This window comes from Periophthalmus magnuspinnatus, chromosome 5 (assembly GCF_009829125.3).
Source record: "Periophthalmus magnuspinnatus isolate fPerMag1 chromosome 5, fPerMag1.2.pri, whole genome shotgun sequence".
NCBI lineage: Eukaryota > Metazoa > Chordata > Actinopteri > Gobiiformes > Gobiidae > Periophthalmus > Periophthalmus magnuspinnatus.
Window position 1 is genome coordinate 14,654,759 of NC_047130.1, and position 16,209 is coordinate 14,670,967.

General features: G+C 43.0%; 1 protein-coding gene across 27 annotated transcripts in view; it reads left to right on the forward strand.

Moving 5' to 3' along the window:
* Positions 1 to 13,520, forward strand: part of cast (calpastatin) — a 52,199-nt gene extending 38,679 nt beyond the window's left edge. For 17 of the 27 annotated variants that reach the window (XM_055222055.1, XM_055222061.1, XM_055222072.1 and 14 more), the window contains 22 exons: positions 477 to 545; positions 1,041 to 1,109; positions 1,639 to 1,728; positions 1,956 to 2,033; positions 2,438 to 2,533; positions 4,275 to 4,388; positions 4,672 to 4,770; positions 4,842 to 4,931; positions 5,218 to 5,325; positions 5,494 to 5,598; positions 5,760 to 5,873; positions 6,230 to 6,337; positions 6,415 to 6,486; positions 6,712 to 6,798; positions 7,356 to 7,460; positions 7,575 to 7,667; positions 7,736 to 7,777; positions 7,861 to 8,004; positions 8,879 to 8,959; positions 9,467 to 9,496; positions 10,279 to 10,353; positions 11,129 to 13,520. In XM_055222055.1, coding sequence (XP_055078030.1) covers positions 477 to 545; positions 1,041 to 1,109; positions 1,639 to 1,728; positions 1,956 to 2,033; positions 2,438 to 2,533; positions 4,275 to 4,388; positions 4,672 to 4,770; positions 4,842 to 4,931; positions 5,218 to 5,325; positions 5,494 to 5,598; positions 5,760 to 5,873; positions 6,230 to 6,337; positions 6,415 to 6,486; positions 6,712 to 6,798; positions 7,356 to 7,460; positions 7,575 to 7,667; positions 7,736 to 7,777; positions 7,861 to 8,004; positions 8,879 to 8,959; positions 9,467 to 9,496; positions 10,279 to 10,353 — 1,869 coding nt within the window. In that variant the 3' untranslated portion in view covers positions 11,129 to 13,520. The remainder of the gene's footprint in view (positions 1 to 476; positions 546 to 1,040; positions 1,110 to 1,638; positions 1,729 to 1,955; positions 2,034 to 2,437; positions 2,534 to 4,274; positions 4,389 to 4,671; positions 4,771 to 4,841; positions 4,932 to 5,217; positions 5,326 to 5,493; positions 5,599 to 5,759; positions 5,874 to 6,229; positions 6,338 to 6,414; positions 6,487 to 6,711; positions 6,799 to 7,355; positions 7,461 to 7,574; positions 7,668 to 7,735; positions 7,778 to 7,860; positions 8,005 to 8,878; positions 8,960 to 9,466; positions 9,497 to 10,278; positions 10,354 to 11,128) is intronic. The other 10 variants (XM_055222059.1, XM_055222050.1, XM_033967119.2 and 7 more) reach the window with 3 other exon arrangements.
* Positions 13,521 to 16,209: the final 2,689 nt, after the last annotated feature.

A 16,209-nucleotide genomic window follows, 5' to 3' on the forward strand; every position in this document is an offset into this window, starting at 1 on the left:
ATACTGCAAGTGCAGATATATTTGAAGTACTGCTCCTGGCTATTTGTTGTCCCAGCCTCTGCCACGCCTCTCCCCTCTCTCTCTCTCTCTGCATTTCCTTAAATATGTTTGTTTTGATCAGATTTAACTCCTGTGTGAGTGGGGCAAAGTACTACAGTATTTGTACTACCTGTATCAGGTTTAGCTCTTCAGTGTGAAGTATTCTTTGCAGTACTTTTTTAGTAGTTGGAATGTGCAGGGTGTCTCTGTGTTGACTCACTGTTTGGATTTTACTTGGGGAAGTGTGCCCTCTGCTGGGCTAGAGCTGCACCCACATTTGAGCTAAACTGAATAATAAAGAATAGTTTCATGTTCTTAAATCAAATCGTTGTAAGTCATCTCTTGGTAAAAGATTCTAAAGCGTTCATCTTTTAGTCTGTTGAAATATATAATCAAAGTCTAAAATGCTCATTGTAAATCCATACTGTGTTTGACAGAAGCCGATGAGCACAGACGATGCTCTGGATGTTCTGTCTTCTGGATTCCTCTCACAGAGCACTCCAGAGGTGAGAGCTTCAAACGACACGAGCAGATGTTTTATTATCAGAGATGGAACAAGAGCTCATAAGATAAAACTCACAGGAGGAAAATTATTTTGTGACTTTTTATTTTCCATTTTTACTTTTATATTGGACTAAAAAGTGTTAAAGAAACTGCATGTGTTACTTTTACGGTCTTAAAAAGGTTCTACTATCCCATCTGAGCCTGTGTGTCCAGAGCCTGAGTGTGCAGATACAGACACACGTTTGTCTCATTCTCATTTTATGCACAGGCGTCATGTGAAAAAAACCTCCAGATTTCACTCACTGAGCTCCAGAGGCTGCACTAGCACTGATTCATGATTGGCTGAGCAGCAAAAACATGAAATAAAACAGACATAGACCAAAACTGTGATTTAACTCCTCAGATTATAGATTATAATGATGTCATAATCTGGTCTGGTGAGATTTGTCTTGTTGCGTCCTGTCTCTGTTTGTCTCATGTGAGTTTTTTATTCTCAGAAGAAAGTGGAGACGATCGGCGCCGCGTCCACAGCTCAGACCAACTTTGCTGCCGCTCCCCCACCTAAGGTCAGAGTTTGAAAATTATAACTTTATTTAAAAGTGGCAGAGCTCACCACAGTCCAGAACACCTCCTTATCTCAGTTATTTAAATATATCACTTTTTATTTAAAGCTACAGTATGAAACTTTCTGGAGGTGGAAAGTCATCTGCATGTGTTCATAGAAATAGAAAATTAAAATTATAGTTTGGAATATTCCCTCTGGAGATAGATAAGTTTAATGTCATACTGTGGAATTTTCTAGCCAAAGGAACAACATTTCCATAGAAAAAAGTAGAAAGCCCTACTCCAGAACAAATAAGAGTCGGGTTTATGGAGATGCGAGCCCATTCACAGTGAGGACAATAGTAACAATAAAAACATCCGTAATGAAAAAAAACAAAACAAAAACATCATTTGTGTCTTAGTCTATTTTTTGGCCAAAAAGTTACATATTGGGGCTTTAAAACAGGTGAAGCTCACAAAAGTCTGACCAACTACAATAATGTAACAAAACAACTGAGTAAATAAACCCTCTTGTGTGTGTGTGTGCTTTAGAAGTCTGAGTCTTCAGCGCCCCCTGCTGATAAAAAGGCCAAACTGGACGTGGCCTCAGACAGTTTCTCTCTCAGCGCCGCCGTCCCAGCGGTGAGTTTGACTTTAAGGCTTTATTTTTATATGAGAAGAACAGATGACTCACTTTAGGTGTAGTACTGACAGCCTCTCCTCACTGTGGCCAAAGACCTGACCATATCCACAAGTTCTATGTGTGTGATACAACATGTGTTTGAGGTCCACTGTTCAGATGGAGATTTTGCAATGACTGGATATTTGTTTAGAGCAACTGAGTCAAATAAATACATTTTCTGTCTCAGGGCAAACCCTCCGCTGCAGCTCCTCCCAAGATGGCGCCCTCGTCTAAAGCTCAGGCCCCTCCAGTGAAAGCTCCCTCAGTATGTCCCGTTTAAATCTCATCTATCTATTTTTCTATCTATCCATCTGTCTGTCTATCTAACTTTTTGAGTTTTGTGGAGAAAAGGACTCACAACACCCTCTCCTCCTCCCTCTGTCCATGTGAACTGGATTCAATTCGGTTCGAGTTTAGAGAGAACCCATAGAGTACACACATTTAAACACAATCATGGACTCATCTACACTTTTATGCAACAAACTCATCTACACCTCATAAACACCAAACTCATCTACACCAAGCTCATCTACTGCTGGATCTGCCTCTGCCTCGTGTCATGTTGTTACTGCTATAAGTACATCTGTCCACTTTTTAATGCTCAGAATGTCATTTGTCATGTTGTTGTTGATAAACCCTTGAATCCTGAAAGTCTAATGTGCTCCTCAGATGGATGCAGATGCCCTCGGTGCTCTTGAAGACCTCCTCCCTACAGCAGAACCTCCCAAACCTGAAGCTCCACTCAGACCAGACCAGATAGTGAAGGTGAGGAGTGTTTCAGATCTTTTGAATGTGAGATCCAGGTTAAATCAAACCATAAATACCTGTGTTAGATTTGGTCATTCATGATGGAAATGTAGTTTTATCAGAGTTTTTAGACTTTGCTAATGGCTGTGTGGTGAGGGAGGGGCTAGGGGGTGTGTGGTGAGGGAGGGGGTGTGTGGTGAGGGGGTAGGGGCGGCGTGAACATTCAGATGCAGCCGAATGATTTATTGCGACGTTCCTGTTATGTTCTCATGACATTTCATTCTTCTCATTTCTATTTATTTATACAGTGAGAGCCCAAAGAGACTCTTTTTCATGAGTGCCCTGTTCAGACAAAACAGAACTGCATAGGTCCATGTGAAACAGGAAGGTCCTCAGTTCTCCTTTACTTATCATTGGAAAGTGTGAGCATTATTTCTGCCCAAAACTGATCAGTGAATGAGAGCATTCAATGAGTGCAGAAGTTAGTTTGGATGGAGGAGCGTTCTAACGAGGACCTGTGAAAACTTTGGTCTCACGCCTCAGCTAGGATCCATATACGCAGAAATTGGACCACAGTGTCCTCTTTAGGTCATGGGACAGTCTTTAGGACATGGGTCAGTGTCTTTAGGCCATGGGATAGAGTCTGTAGGCCATGGGACAGAGTCTGTAGGCCATGGGACAGAGTCTGTAGGCCATGGGACAGAGTCTGTAGGCCATGGGACAGAGTCTGTAGGCCATGGGACAGAGTCTGTAGGCCATGGGACAGAGTCTGTAGGAGCAGATGTGATTATAAATGTTTATCACCAGATTATTAAAGTGCATTAGTGGCACCACTCTATCCAGTTTCACATGTTCTTCCCATTTTTGGGAAGCAAAAAAGAGCTTTTTTCTCATTTCAGTTCTAGTGCTGCCAGTTTTTTGATGTAGACAATCATGAGATTTTGTATTAAAAATTCCCGTATCAAAGTTCAACAAACAAGTGAGATATTCAGACAGTCTATCAAGTAGTCCCTTATAAATAATGTCCCCTGATGGTGCGTTGTCATGGTTATTCTTGGGCTCTTGTTTATTTATGTTCAGTGGTGGATGTTTGTTTTGACTCATGTTGCTGTGATGTCATGTGACCCTCCGTCCCAGGATACATTTGGTGGACAGTGAAAGGATTCTCTTTATCTTAAAAACATTTAGTTTTGTTCTCTTCAGATGTACAGTGATGGGTTTGAAATTCATCAGGATTCGAGGGAGACATTCAGACCTTATTGATACTTTGCAGTGACATCATATGGGGGGGGGGGGTTTACATGTATCTCTATTGCGGAATGTTCAGCAGTTACCATAGAGACACAATGCACACATTAGCAAACACAAAACAGTTTTTCAGTAGTCTAAAAACTCGAGAAAAATACAAAATGGATTTAAAGGGCACATTTTTAGGAGCCTGTGATCAGTCCGAGCGTTCATGGTCCTGTTTAGGAGTTTGATTTTCAACAAAAAGGTGAGAGTGACTCACTGAAAAACTGTTGGCTAATGCTAATGCTAGCTTGTCACTCTAATGTTATTTGAGAGGGACTTGTTTAACAGCACAAATCAGCTCATTTGTTGTAGTTCAGCTAAATCAGTTCATTGTGGTCAGACTGTGTTAAAACAAAGCTCAGTTTAAAGTCTAATTTGAGACAGAACAGTGCCTGCAGTTAGCGTCACACCTTCAGGGAATGTTTATGACGTCAGCTGCATCAATATATGTCGTTATGTGTTTCAGGAGGCCACAGTGGAGGAGGAGGAGGGTGTGAGAGTGGGAGAGAGAGAGGACACACTGCCTCCAGAGTACAGATTCAAAGCAGAGGACAAAAACCTGCCCCCTCCCAAACCTGAGGTGAGAAGAAGGTCCAGAGGTCCTCCAGAGGTCCTCCAGAGGTCCTCCAGAGGTCCTCCAGAGGTCCTCCAGAGGTCCTCCAGAGGTCCTCCAGAGGTCCTCCAGAGGTCCTCCAGAGTCCAGACCAGGATCCTAACCAGACCTGGTTTAACCCTGAGGCTCAAATGCAGACTACATGGAACTTTTATTGTTTAAACTTTTAGACAAACATTCAAAATATATAATGTACAGAACCTGGAGGTAACATGATCTCTGCTCCCCCTCCTCCTCCTCTGTTCCTCAGCCCTCTCTGGACACAGCTGACGCCCTGGACTTCTTGTCAGGAGACTTCAGTCTTTCCACTGCACCCACCACACAGAGCGCTGCACCTGCTCCTGCACAGGTAACTCCTTCTCTCCTTCTTTCTTCTCTCCTTCTTTGCACAGTTGAATCACATGGTCTTGTCTCATGTAGAAGCCTGTGTCTGCTCCTCTGGATAAAAAACCTCGGATGGAGCCAGACGGATTCTCTCTGGAAGCTGGACTCACTTCCTCCTCCACACAGGTCCTGGTTCAGTCCTGTTCAGTCCTGGTTTAGTCCTGGTTTAGGCCTGGTTCAATGATAGTTTAGTCCTTCTTTAGCCCTGGTTTAGTGCTGGTTTAGTCCTGGTTCAGTCCTGTTCAGTCCTGGTTTAGTCCTGGTTCAGTTCTGGTTTAGTCCAGGTTTAGTCCAGGTTTAGTCAAGGTTTAGTCCATGTTTAGTTCTGCTTAAATCCTACTTTAGTCCTGCTTTATTCCTGCTTTATTCCTGGTTGAGACATGGTTTAGTCTGATTCTTGTCTGTTTTATAGAAAGTGGAGTCTGCTGCTGTTCTTCCGCCAAAGAAATCTGAAACAAAACCAACAAAATCAAAGGAAAAACCTAAAGACGTCACAGACTCTAGACCTGCGCTAGACCAGGTGAGATGCTCCTGTCTGCTCCTCTGGCTCTGCTCCTCTGGCTCTGCTCCTCTGGCTCTGCTCCTCTGGCTCTGCTCCTCTGGCTCTGCTCCTCTGGCTCTGCTCCTCTGGCTCTGCTCCTCTGGCTCTGCTCCTGTTTGCTCCTGTCTGATGTTTCTTCTCTTTCAGGGAGGATCCATGTCCCTTGATGCCCTGAGTGCTCTTGAAGACCTCCTCCCTACAGCAGAACCTCCCAAACCTGAGGCTCCACTCAGACCAGACCAGATAGTGAAGGTGAGGATTTATTCATTAATTTTAGCAGGAACAATGCCATTAGACAGAAAACAAGGAGGAGGGGCTGGGGTGAGGGCGGAGCAGGTTCAGTCCTGGCTTTAGTCTCGGTTCAGTCCTGGTTCAGACCCGGTTCAGTCCTGGTTTGTTCTTGTGTGTTTCAGGAGGCCACAGTGGAGGAGGAGGAGGGGGTGAGAGTGGGAGAGAGAGAGGACACACTGCCTCCAGAGTACAGATTCAAAGCAGAGGACAAAAACCTGCCCCCTCCCAAACCTGAGGTATGGCTCATGTCTGCCCCATGACCAGGAGGTTTCAGGTTCAAATCCCTCTCTACAGTCTGTATTGTTGTTGTGCCTTTGGCAAGAAAAATGTATTCTTTTTGGCAGTTGGTGTAAAAAGTCTTGAGAACCATTGATTAATACAAATCCTCTCTCCTCCTCCTCTTCTGCCCTTCCTCTCCTCCTCTTTCCTATGTTCCTCCTTTCTTCCTCTGCTTCTCCCCTCCTCTTCCTCCTCTGTTCCTCCTCTCTCCTCTGCTCCTCCTCTCTTCCTCCTCTCCTCCTCTGTTCCTGCTCTCTCCTTCTCTGTTCCTGCTCTCTCCACTGCTCCTCCTCTCTCCTCCTCTGCTCCTCAGCCCTCTCTGGACACAACCGAGGCCCTGGATTTCCTCTCAGGAGACTTTAGCCTGTCATCTGCTCCCTCCACACAGAGTGCTGCTCCTGCTCCTGTAGCTCCTGTACAGGTAACTCCTCTGCACCCCAAGTCCTCCTCTACACCTCTTTGTTTTTTCTCTAACTCTGCTCTTCCTCTTCTCCTCAGGCTGATGCAGATGCTGCTCTGGACGCTCTTTCTGGAGACTTTATGTCCTCCTCCTCTGCACCTTCCACTCAGGTGAAGTAATAAAACCACACCACCTTCCACTCATCCTCTCTTTCTTGTCCTCCTCCTCCTCTCTGCACCTCTCAGCTCCTCCTCTGTTCCTCTCTCCTTCTCTCCTCCTTCTCTCCTCCTTCTCTCCTCCTTGTCTCCTCCTTCTCTCCTTCTCCTCTCTGCACCCCTCTCCTCCTCATCTGCACCACTCTGTTACTCCTTTAACCCTCCTCTTCTCCTCCTCAGACTGGCCTTGATGCTCTCTCTGGAGACTTCCTTGCGGCTTCTGCTGCCCCCACAGTGCAGTCCTCCGCCTGCCCCCCACAGGCTGCGGTGAGAACTACAACACAAACATAATAAAAGAAATGAGTGATGATGTCACTCCTGGGTCAAACCAGAAACTTCACAGCTGATTTTTGCTTTGTTTTTGTTCCTTATTCATCAAACAAATGTGTTTAACCACAAACCATATTGAACATGTAAATAATGTAGTAATAATCTAGTCTAACAGGATTACCAGTATGTCCTCACTAACTGCTGCTCCCTGCTAACGCTAGCTTAGCCTAGTCTCTTACCTCAGCCTCCTTCGTGCACTTTCTGTCACAGTTATAACAATAGATCAGTGTTTCCGTGAATACAGGAGACTGTGGTGGTAAAAGCAACCTGGCAGTGCTGGAATGTAACAAAGAAAAAGTACTAAGTACTGTACTTAGTACAAGTATGTATTTGAGGTATTTGTACTTTACTAAAGTAAATTTTAAAGTGGATACGTTAACTTTTACTTTACTACATTTGAGCTGAAAAGGCTGAGGGTTTATTTTGAACATATTTGTATTTTGTGAAATCAGTCCCAAACAAATAATGAGAAGGTACAACATTTGTGTGTTCAGTTGGATGCAGAAGCAGACTTTGCCCTGGATGCCCTGTCAGACTCTTTGAAAGACATCAACCCCACGCCCCAACCAGAGCCCCCCATGCCCACGAAAGTCGTCAAGGTAACAGGGAGGGCATCTGACTCTCAGGGAGGGCATCTGTCACATGGGGAAAGCATGTGACACTGGGATACAGGAGGATGGGAGGACATCTAGTTTATTTGTGTATATTTTCAGGAGAAAAAGATAGAGGAGGAGCGTCTGATAAAAATGGGAGAGAGAGACGACACCCTGCCTCCAGAGTACAGGCCCACAGAGGAGGACCTCAAGGTACTTGTGATTTTGGACCAATCGAACTGAAATTAATTTTGAATACATTTCTGTTTTGTGATTTTCAGAAAATGAAGGAGAAAAGTAAAGTTCCCGAGTCTCCCAAAGAGGTGAGAGATGAGGCTTCACCGCGGCGCAAATGAGTCCAGTTTAAATTTGTAAAATTCACCCAATTTTGATTTTTTTTTAAAAGGCGATGGACGATGCAAAAGCTCTGGACCTTTTGGCAGGAGACTTCTCTACACCTGTCGCTCCCTCTGCTCCTGCTGCCCCCTCTGCTCCTGTCAGCTCCGTGGCCTCTGCTCCTGTCTGCTCTGCCCCCACAGACGCAAAGAAGGTCAGTGGCAGAGTGGTTAGCCCTCACACCTCACAGCAGGGCCGATGCCAGAGTTTTTTTTATTGTGAAACTAAACTATATTTTTTTTAGAATTGTTAGTAGCTGCAAATATGAATCAGAATAATCACTTATACTGGACTAAACTCAAACACAGTCAAACCAGGGACCTTCTTGCTGTGAGGCGAGAGTGTTAACAAGTTTGACAAGTCAAATATTGAAATAGTTGTTAGTTGCAGCCCTACAATTGTCACATTTAATGACCTATTGATACTTTGCAGTGACATCACGCTGTGGGTGTTCTACATGTAGGTTTATGATGGAATGTTCAGCAGTTTCCATGGTGACACAATGCAAACACAGGCTGATAAGTTTTAAGAACTGAAAACTATAGAAAAAAGACAAAACAAATTTAAAGAAAATGGGAAGGTAAAAATTTTGTAAATTTTACACAAAACGGCGAGAGTGACTGAAAACCTGTTGGCTAATGCTAGCTAGCTTGTGTCTGTGATGTTATTTGAGAGGGACTTGTTTAACAGCACAAATCACCTGTTGTAGTTCAGCTCAGTCAGTTCTTTATGGTCAGATTCTGTCAGTATAAACCTCAGATTAAAGTCTAACTTGAGTAACAGAGCTTCAGACAGAGCAGTGCCTACAGTTAGCTTCACACCTCTTGGGAATGTGTATGACATTAGCTGCAAAATATCAATAAACCAAAGTTCTGTAGAAAAGTGTCCGGCTGTGCGGGGTAAGGCTCAGATCTGGTCCTTGGGTTTACATGAGGCTGGGTCAGATGTAGAGGACATTCTTTATTAGGATATTATTGATAATTTATGTGTTTGTTTATTTAATTATTTGTTTATTGTTTTGTTTTCAGCCAATGGCGAGCAAAGTTCTGGACTCTCTGTCTGACACACTGCTGCCCGATAAGCCCGAGTCAAAGAACGAGAAACCCAAGGTACAAATGTGCTCTCATTAAAACTTGACATCACTGTAGGGTTGTTGCCTGGATCCAGACTCCACTCTCCTCTAAGACTTTGTGAAGAGTGAGTCTGGGCACTGCTGAGTCTGACCGAGTTCAAATGAGTGTGATTGACAGGTGGATTAGTCAATCAGGGACATGCATGGTCCATCTGTATCAAAACAAACATGGCTGATTACAAGGAAAAAATAAAGGACAAAAATCTCACAGGGGATGGAGAAACATGGAGGATGACTGATGTCAAAATATAAATACAAAAATATACAAATATAAATACAAAAAATAAAAATACAGACACATTTAAACCTGATGCTTACTCAAATAATAATACACAGATAATTCCTCAGTATGGACTTTAGTATAATAAAATATCCGGGTTCATCTGTCCACTTAAAATGGTGTGTAATATTCGGTATAAAAGGAGTGGCCCTGTTGTAGCGCCCCCTGGTGTAGAGACCAGAACTAACCCTGACTCTGTTTCAGGCTAAGTCCAAGTCCAGGTCCCGGTCTAAAGTAAGACCCGCCTGCATGGAGTGGACTCTGTCTCTAATATGTCTTTAATATCATGTGGGCATATGTGTGTAAATATAAGTATGTGTTTATATGTGTTTATATGTGTTTTATGTTTTGATCTCGTCACGGCGACTCCTCTACTGTGGACAGAGGGAGACTGATGCTGCATGTCTCTAATATGTCTTTAATATCATGTGGGCATATGTGTGTAAATATAAGTATGTGTTTATATGTGTTTATATGTGTTTATATGTGTTTATATGTGTTTATATGTGTTTATATGTGTTTATATGTGTTTATATGTGTTTATATGTGTTTATATGTGTTTATATGTGTTTATATGTGTTTTATGTTTTGATCTCGTCACGGCGACTCCTCTACTGTGGACAGAGGGAGACTGATGCTGCATGTCTTGTCATTTTTACTTTTGGGCCAAGTGTTTTAAATCACCTGCATTTTTAGTATTATTTTGTATATTATTTTATTGATAATTTAATTTTTATATAATATTGTATTCATTTTGATGTATTATTTGATTTGCTGTCACAGACCAGATGTTGGCACAGCACAGTAATCCAGCACACACTGAATGCTACATTTGTTTTAAGTTGTGTTTTTGAGAGGAATGATCTGGGACTAGTTTTGGGCGGAGTCTCCTCACCTGTTGCATGGGATTTATTCATGTATTTATTTTGATGTAGTTGTTCTTTCAAACAGTGAAAAGCACAATGTGCATTATTTTCAGAAATATTAAAATACACTTTTGTTTGTTGTTGTTGCAGAAGCCTCAGGCAGAGGGCCTGCCCTCCTCTCAGCACAGCTCTGACATAGTGCCCACATCCACAAAGAAGAGCTAGGTACTGCACCCATCACTGCATCCGTCACTGCACCCGTCACTGCACCCGTCACTGCACCTGTGTATTTCTTCTGTTACATAAGTAGGCCTACCTGCATGAGTTTTAGTGTTTTGTTTTTGCTGAAAGCAGCAGTAATAATCACAGACCCTCTACTGGATTCTTCTTTCACTCCACACTGGTGGTGGTGAACTACTCCATTAGCTACAGATGCCCTGGGACAGACTGACAGAAGAGAGGCTGACATACAGTCTATGTCACTGTCAGCACCAGAAATGGCACTACTACCACTACTGCAACTATTACCTTATCTACCAAACCAGGGCTGGTTCTGTGCTGTGCAGGAGTCACAGCAGGGCCAGAGAGCCAGCACCAGTCAACAAACCAGCCCAGAACCGGCTCTATGAGTAGAACCACTGCAGCTGATGCCTTCAGTGAAAATGGATCAGACAGATTCATATATTGGTCTAATTGTGACTTGGTTTGGTGGATAGTACCTGTGCTCGATATTTATCAGTTTCACATCAGTGGCAGTTTGTGAAGAAAAGTAGAAAACAAAAAGTTGGAAAATACTGAAAGTGTTGGCTCTTGTTTAAATTATAGTTGCTAGGTAACAGTTTTGTAATTACCTCATCTGTTGCATGTGTCCAACCAGGAAGTGAAATTTTAAACTTCAACAAAATTGCAAAACTAGAAAAGAGTAGGCAATATTCCCTGAGTCAAATATTAAATCTAATGATGCTTCTGTCTCATTTTGAACTCTCTGTCTTTCCTGCAGGTGTGTGGACCAGCGACTCTGGATGAATTAATAAAAAGTAAATGTATTTTTCTAATGTTGACAATGTTTGAGTTTCAGATGTAGATATGAATTAATAACAATCTTTTGCACAAGTCTCTGCAGTTTTATGGGGTCGACGAACCAGGAAAGAGTGAATTATGTAAAAATTAACAGATGTGTTTCAGACGGAAGAGAGGAAGATAGAAAGAAAGAGAGGGTGGGGGTAGAATGGTAGAAAGACTGCAAAAAAGGTATATTGAAAAATTAAATTTGGGTGTTTTTGAGTCATTGTGTTTATGAAGTTTTTTGAAATATGATTTAAAACTGATAAAAAATTATAATATTTACCATTGGAGAAGGAAATTTCCTGAATGAAGCTAGAAATAAACAAAGATGTACAAAAAAACAAGAGAGATAAAACTAAACCTCAAATGAACCTTGTCTTGATGGAGATGTTGTTATTATTATTGTTTCACCCTGGAATGTGCCACGTACAGCATTAAATTTCAAACGCATATCTCCATGGAGACGAGCACAAGACATCAACGGGTTTCAGGTCAGATCTATGGAGAGGCAAGCCCACACACAGAACGAATGTATGTCGTTCAAGTTATTTTTTTAAGCAATATCATCTGTAATTGAATAAATGTAAGTGGATATATTCAAAGCATACTGTGGAACATTTTAGGCAGAGGAATTACTTCTCCATGGAGACAGGTGAAAAGTTACTCACTGCATCTTTTAAAGGACCTATATTACACAAAGTTCACTCTTGCGACGTTTAAGCCATGATATAATGTTACCTCTTCAAAAACAGACCTGGAGTTGTGTTTTGTTTCATTCACACATTTATTATTAGTCTGTCTACATCTCCAAACCTCAACATGCTCTGTTCCACCTTGTGATGTCATGAAGTGGTAGTTTTCAAGTTAACAGCTCCTTTTACCTTTAGTTCAGTAGAGATTGACAATTCCACAGCTGAAATCATCCAAATGATTCTAGTGAAGGTGTATGGAGTTTAAAAACACAGCGGACCACTTCCTGTTTGGCCATATGACATCACAAGGTGGAACAGAGCTTTGGAGATGTAGACAGACTAATAATAAAGTGTTACTCAAACATGTGTGAATGAAACAAAACACAATTCCAGGTCTGTTTTTGAGGAGGTAATAGTATTATAACCCAGATTAGAAAATAGACTAATATGAGCACTTTAAAATGTTTCAAATTCAAATCTCAAATATTCCTTTTTTGCAGTGCAGCTTGGATTTGAGTCAAAGCTTTAAGAGTTTATGAAACAAATGTTAAACACAGGTGCCATAGACATGCTGGGGGTGGAATGATTAAGGGGGAAAAAAAAAGAATTGTGTACAAAATGTCAAATGTTTTGGGCAGATTTGGTTTGGAGTTTTGACACTATAAGAGTCCAGTGTGGTCCAGTGCCTTTGGGATGAGTGATGAATGAACTTGTGTGCAATTTTCCATGAAAGTGTACAGTTTACATCTGATTTTACCAACGCAAAGATTCACAAACCCTTTTCAAAATATCACCTTTTATTTTCTTTTGTTTAGTCACAAGTCCAGACCAGTAGCAGAGATAACAGAGCAACGCAAAATCTGCATGACTTAAAATGACATCAGCTCTGAATTCTAGTTGAAATGTAACAAATTTTTAATAGAACTGTTTATTCATAACGGCAATATTATTTTTAAAGAGGGGGTATTCTGCAAAATCGATTTCATGGAGCTTTCTACCATGTTATACAGTAATGTTCCCTCATCAAAAACATGCCTGAAGAGGTTTTAGATGTCATCCATGCAGGTTTGATTAATTTAGCGATCTTTCCCCAGGCCCCATTCATAAACTCCTTACGGTTAGCAGTACTTCATCACCCACATGTCTACATCACTCATGCTCCCACGTCACAATTCTCCATAAATATATAAAAACATGATACAAAACTGTGCACTACAACTTGACAAACCTGATGTGATGTGCAGTAGTTTCATTAGTGGGATGCAACTGATTGTGTTGTGATAGTGCTCTGAAGAGGGAGTGACTTAAAATACCCCCTCTTTAATACCCCATAGAAGCAAAATACTCCCTCTTTAACCATTTTTAGGACATTTTTGACTGGTTTCCGTAGGCCTATTTGTTTCTTGAGTAAACCAGGGCCAAGTCCAAACTTGGTAGTGGCATAAACAATAAATAAAGTCATTGTAAACAGTCCAGCTGCATATGTAGAGAGTGTGTCATTTTAAGCCTGAAGTGGGTGTATTTGTCACAGTGAGAGAGGCTGAATGTACTGCATATACTGCACTGTAAAAGGACTGTCCAATCTTTGTGTTTGTGAAGAAATCAGGAGCTTCAATAAAGATGTGTAAAAGCTAATCACATGTCCTCTTGTTCTTGATGCAGTAGTAGTAGCAGCAATACTAATAGCAGCACTAGCAGTATTAGTAGCAGCAGCAGCAGCAACGTAGCAGTAGTAATATGAGCAGATTCAATAAAGACATGCAAAAGCTGGACTCTTGTCTTTGATATATTTGTGTATCGGGGTTTGGGGCTGATGTAAAGACAGAATTACAGCTGGGAATTCAATCTTCAACCTCTTCAAATAAAACGAGGGGTATTTGGATGTTTTGGAAGTAGTAGTGGCAGTGGTTGTAGCTATAGTAGTAGTATAAGTAATAGCAGCACTAACAGTAGTACTATTTGTAGTACAAGCAACAGCAGTAGTAGTATCATTAGTAACAATGGCAGCAGCAGTGGTAGCAGTAGTAGTAGTAGTTTTAACAACAGTAGTGATAATATTAGTAGTAGTACTAGTGGTAGTATTGTTAGTAGTAATAGTAGTAGTAGTAGCTGCAGTAGTAGTAATGTTGAGTTATAAAACACTGAAGGCTTCGTGCCTACCTGCCGTGGCACATGTGGTGTTCATCTTGTGACTGTACAAAGAGCAGAGCTGTTCTAAAAGGTCATGTGAGGTCAGGGTCAGACATGTTGCTGATTAAAGGACTTCAATGAAATGGTAGTTTTGAAATTCTAATAATTATGCAGGAAATGTCGCGCTCCTCAGACGGAGGTGTGGAGAAGGACCATGCGGCTCTGGGTTTAATGCTTCTTCTGTCTGTATTTTGTTCTGAAAGACATCCATCTGTGACATTTCTGACGACATTCAAACAAGAGACGAGCAGCTTTTCACTGTCCCTGTGAACACTCGGAAAGGCCACACGTCTCAGTGATAAGATGTGGACTGCGGAGGAGAGGAGAGAAGAGTAGGGGAGAGGAGGAGAAAGAGGAGAGGTGAGGTGGAGAGGAGGAGGAAAAAGGGGGAGCATAGGAGAGGACGAGAAAGAGGACAGGGTGAGGTGGAGAGGAGGAAGAGGAGGAGGAGAAAGGAGGAGGAGACATGATCAGAGATGAGCAAAGAAGGGGACGAGAAAGAGGAGAGGTGGGGTGAGGAGGAGGAAAATGGAGGAGCAGAGGAGCATAAGAGGAGGAGATGTGACCAGAGAGGAGCAAAGGAGATGAAGGGAAAAGAGGAGGAGAGCAGAAGGAAGAGTAGATGAGGAGAAGAGAGGAGAGGAGTTTAGATTTTTTCTCAAGATGAAGTAGATCTGTGGAGCTTGGTCCTGGTTAGAACCTATCCCTCACATCTCCTCCTCTCTTATCCTCTCTTTCGCCCCTCTGTCTTCTCCTTCTCTTCTCTCTTTACCCTTCTCTCATTCCTCTCTCTTTCTCCCTCTAACTCTCTCATCCCTCTCCTTTCGTCTCTCTCTTTCTCCCTCTATCCTCCCTCCTCTTTCCCTCCTCTTTGTCTCCTCTCTCTCATCTCTAAACAAACAGTGGTCTCTAGGTGATGGTGTTTGCTCATGTCACATGACCCGCTCCCTCCCCACTCTGTGTCTGTGCATGTAAGTGTGCATGTGCATGTGCATGTGTGTGAGCATGCATGTGAATGTGTGTGAGCGTGCATGTGAGTAAACCGGGGCCTTTCTCTTCTCAAGTGTTTGTCTCATTTAGCCTCTTTATAATGAACTCCACACTGCAGTCCATAACAACAAGAGACCACAGGGACTCCTCTGATCCTCTCTTCTGCTCCTCTGATCCTCTCTTCTGCTCCTCTGACCCTCTCTTCTGCTCCTCTGACCCTCTCTTCTGCTCCTCTGACCCTCTCCTCTGCTCCTCTGACCCTCTCCTCTGCTCCTCTGCCCCGTTCCTCTGTTCCTCTGCCCCACTCCTCTACTCCTCTGCTCCTCGGCCCCTCTTCTTTGCTCCTCTGACCCTCATAGTTACATTTCTCTGTCACATTATGGTAAAAACTAGGACTAAAACAGGACTAAACCACAAGAACTAAAACAGGACTAAACCAGAACTATACCAGGACTAAACAAGGACTAAACCAAAATGCCCCTCCCTGAACCACCACCTTAACGTGGTGGAGGAGTTGAGCACCCGAATGATCCTGTGAGCTATATTGTTGGGGACTTCATGTCCCTGGTAGGGTCACCCATGGCAAACAGGTCCAGGGGTACGGGTCAGACCAGGAGAGGTTCAGAAGCCCTTTATGATGAGAGGAAAACCAAGCTATGTCACCCGGACCAGGGCCCCACCCTAGAGCCAGGCCTGATGGCTTCAATGAATCAGGACCTGCAGCAGGCACTGGGGCAGTTTGCAGCCGAGTGTGAAGCAGCTGGGATGAGAATCAGCTCCTCCAAACCCAAGGCCATGGTTCTCGACCAGAAAAAGGTGGTTTTCCCTCTGCAGGTGGGTGGGGAGTCCTTGCCTCAAGTGGAGGAGTTCAAGTATCTCGAGGTGACGCGGTCGCCAGTGACCAGTTAATCTATGTTCCTACTCTCACCTATGGTCATGAGCTCTGGGTAATGACCGAAAGGATAAGAGCGCAGATACAAGTGGCCAAAATGAGTTTCCTCAGTCACACAAGAGGAGCTCCTCTGAGCTGAGGTGGCTCGGGCATCTGTTCAGGATGCCCCGTGGATGCCTCCCTAGGGATGTTCCGGGCATGTCCCACCAAGAGGATGCACCAGGGACAACCCAGGACACCCTCTTGGCTGGC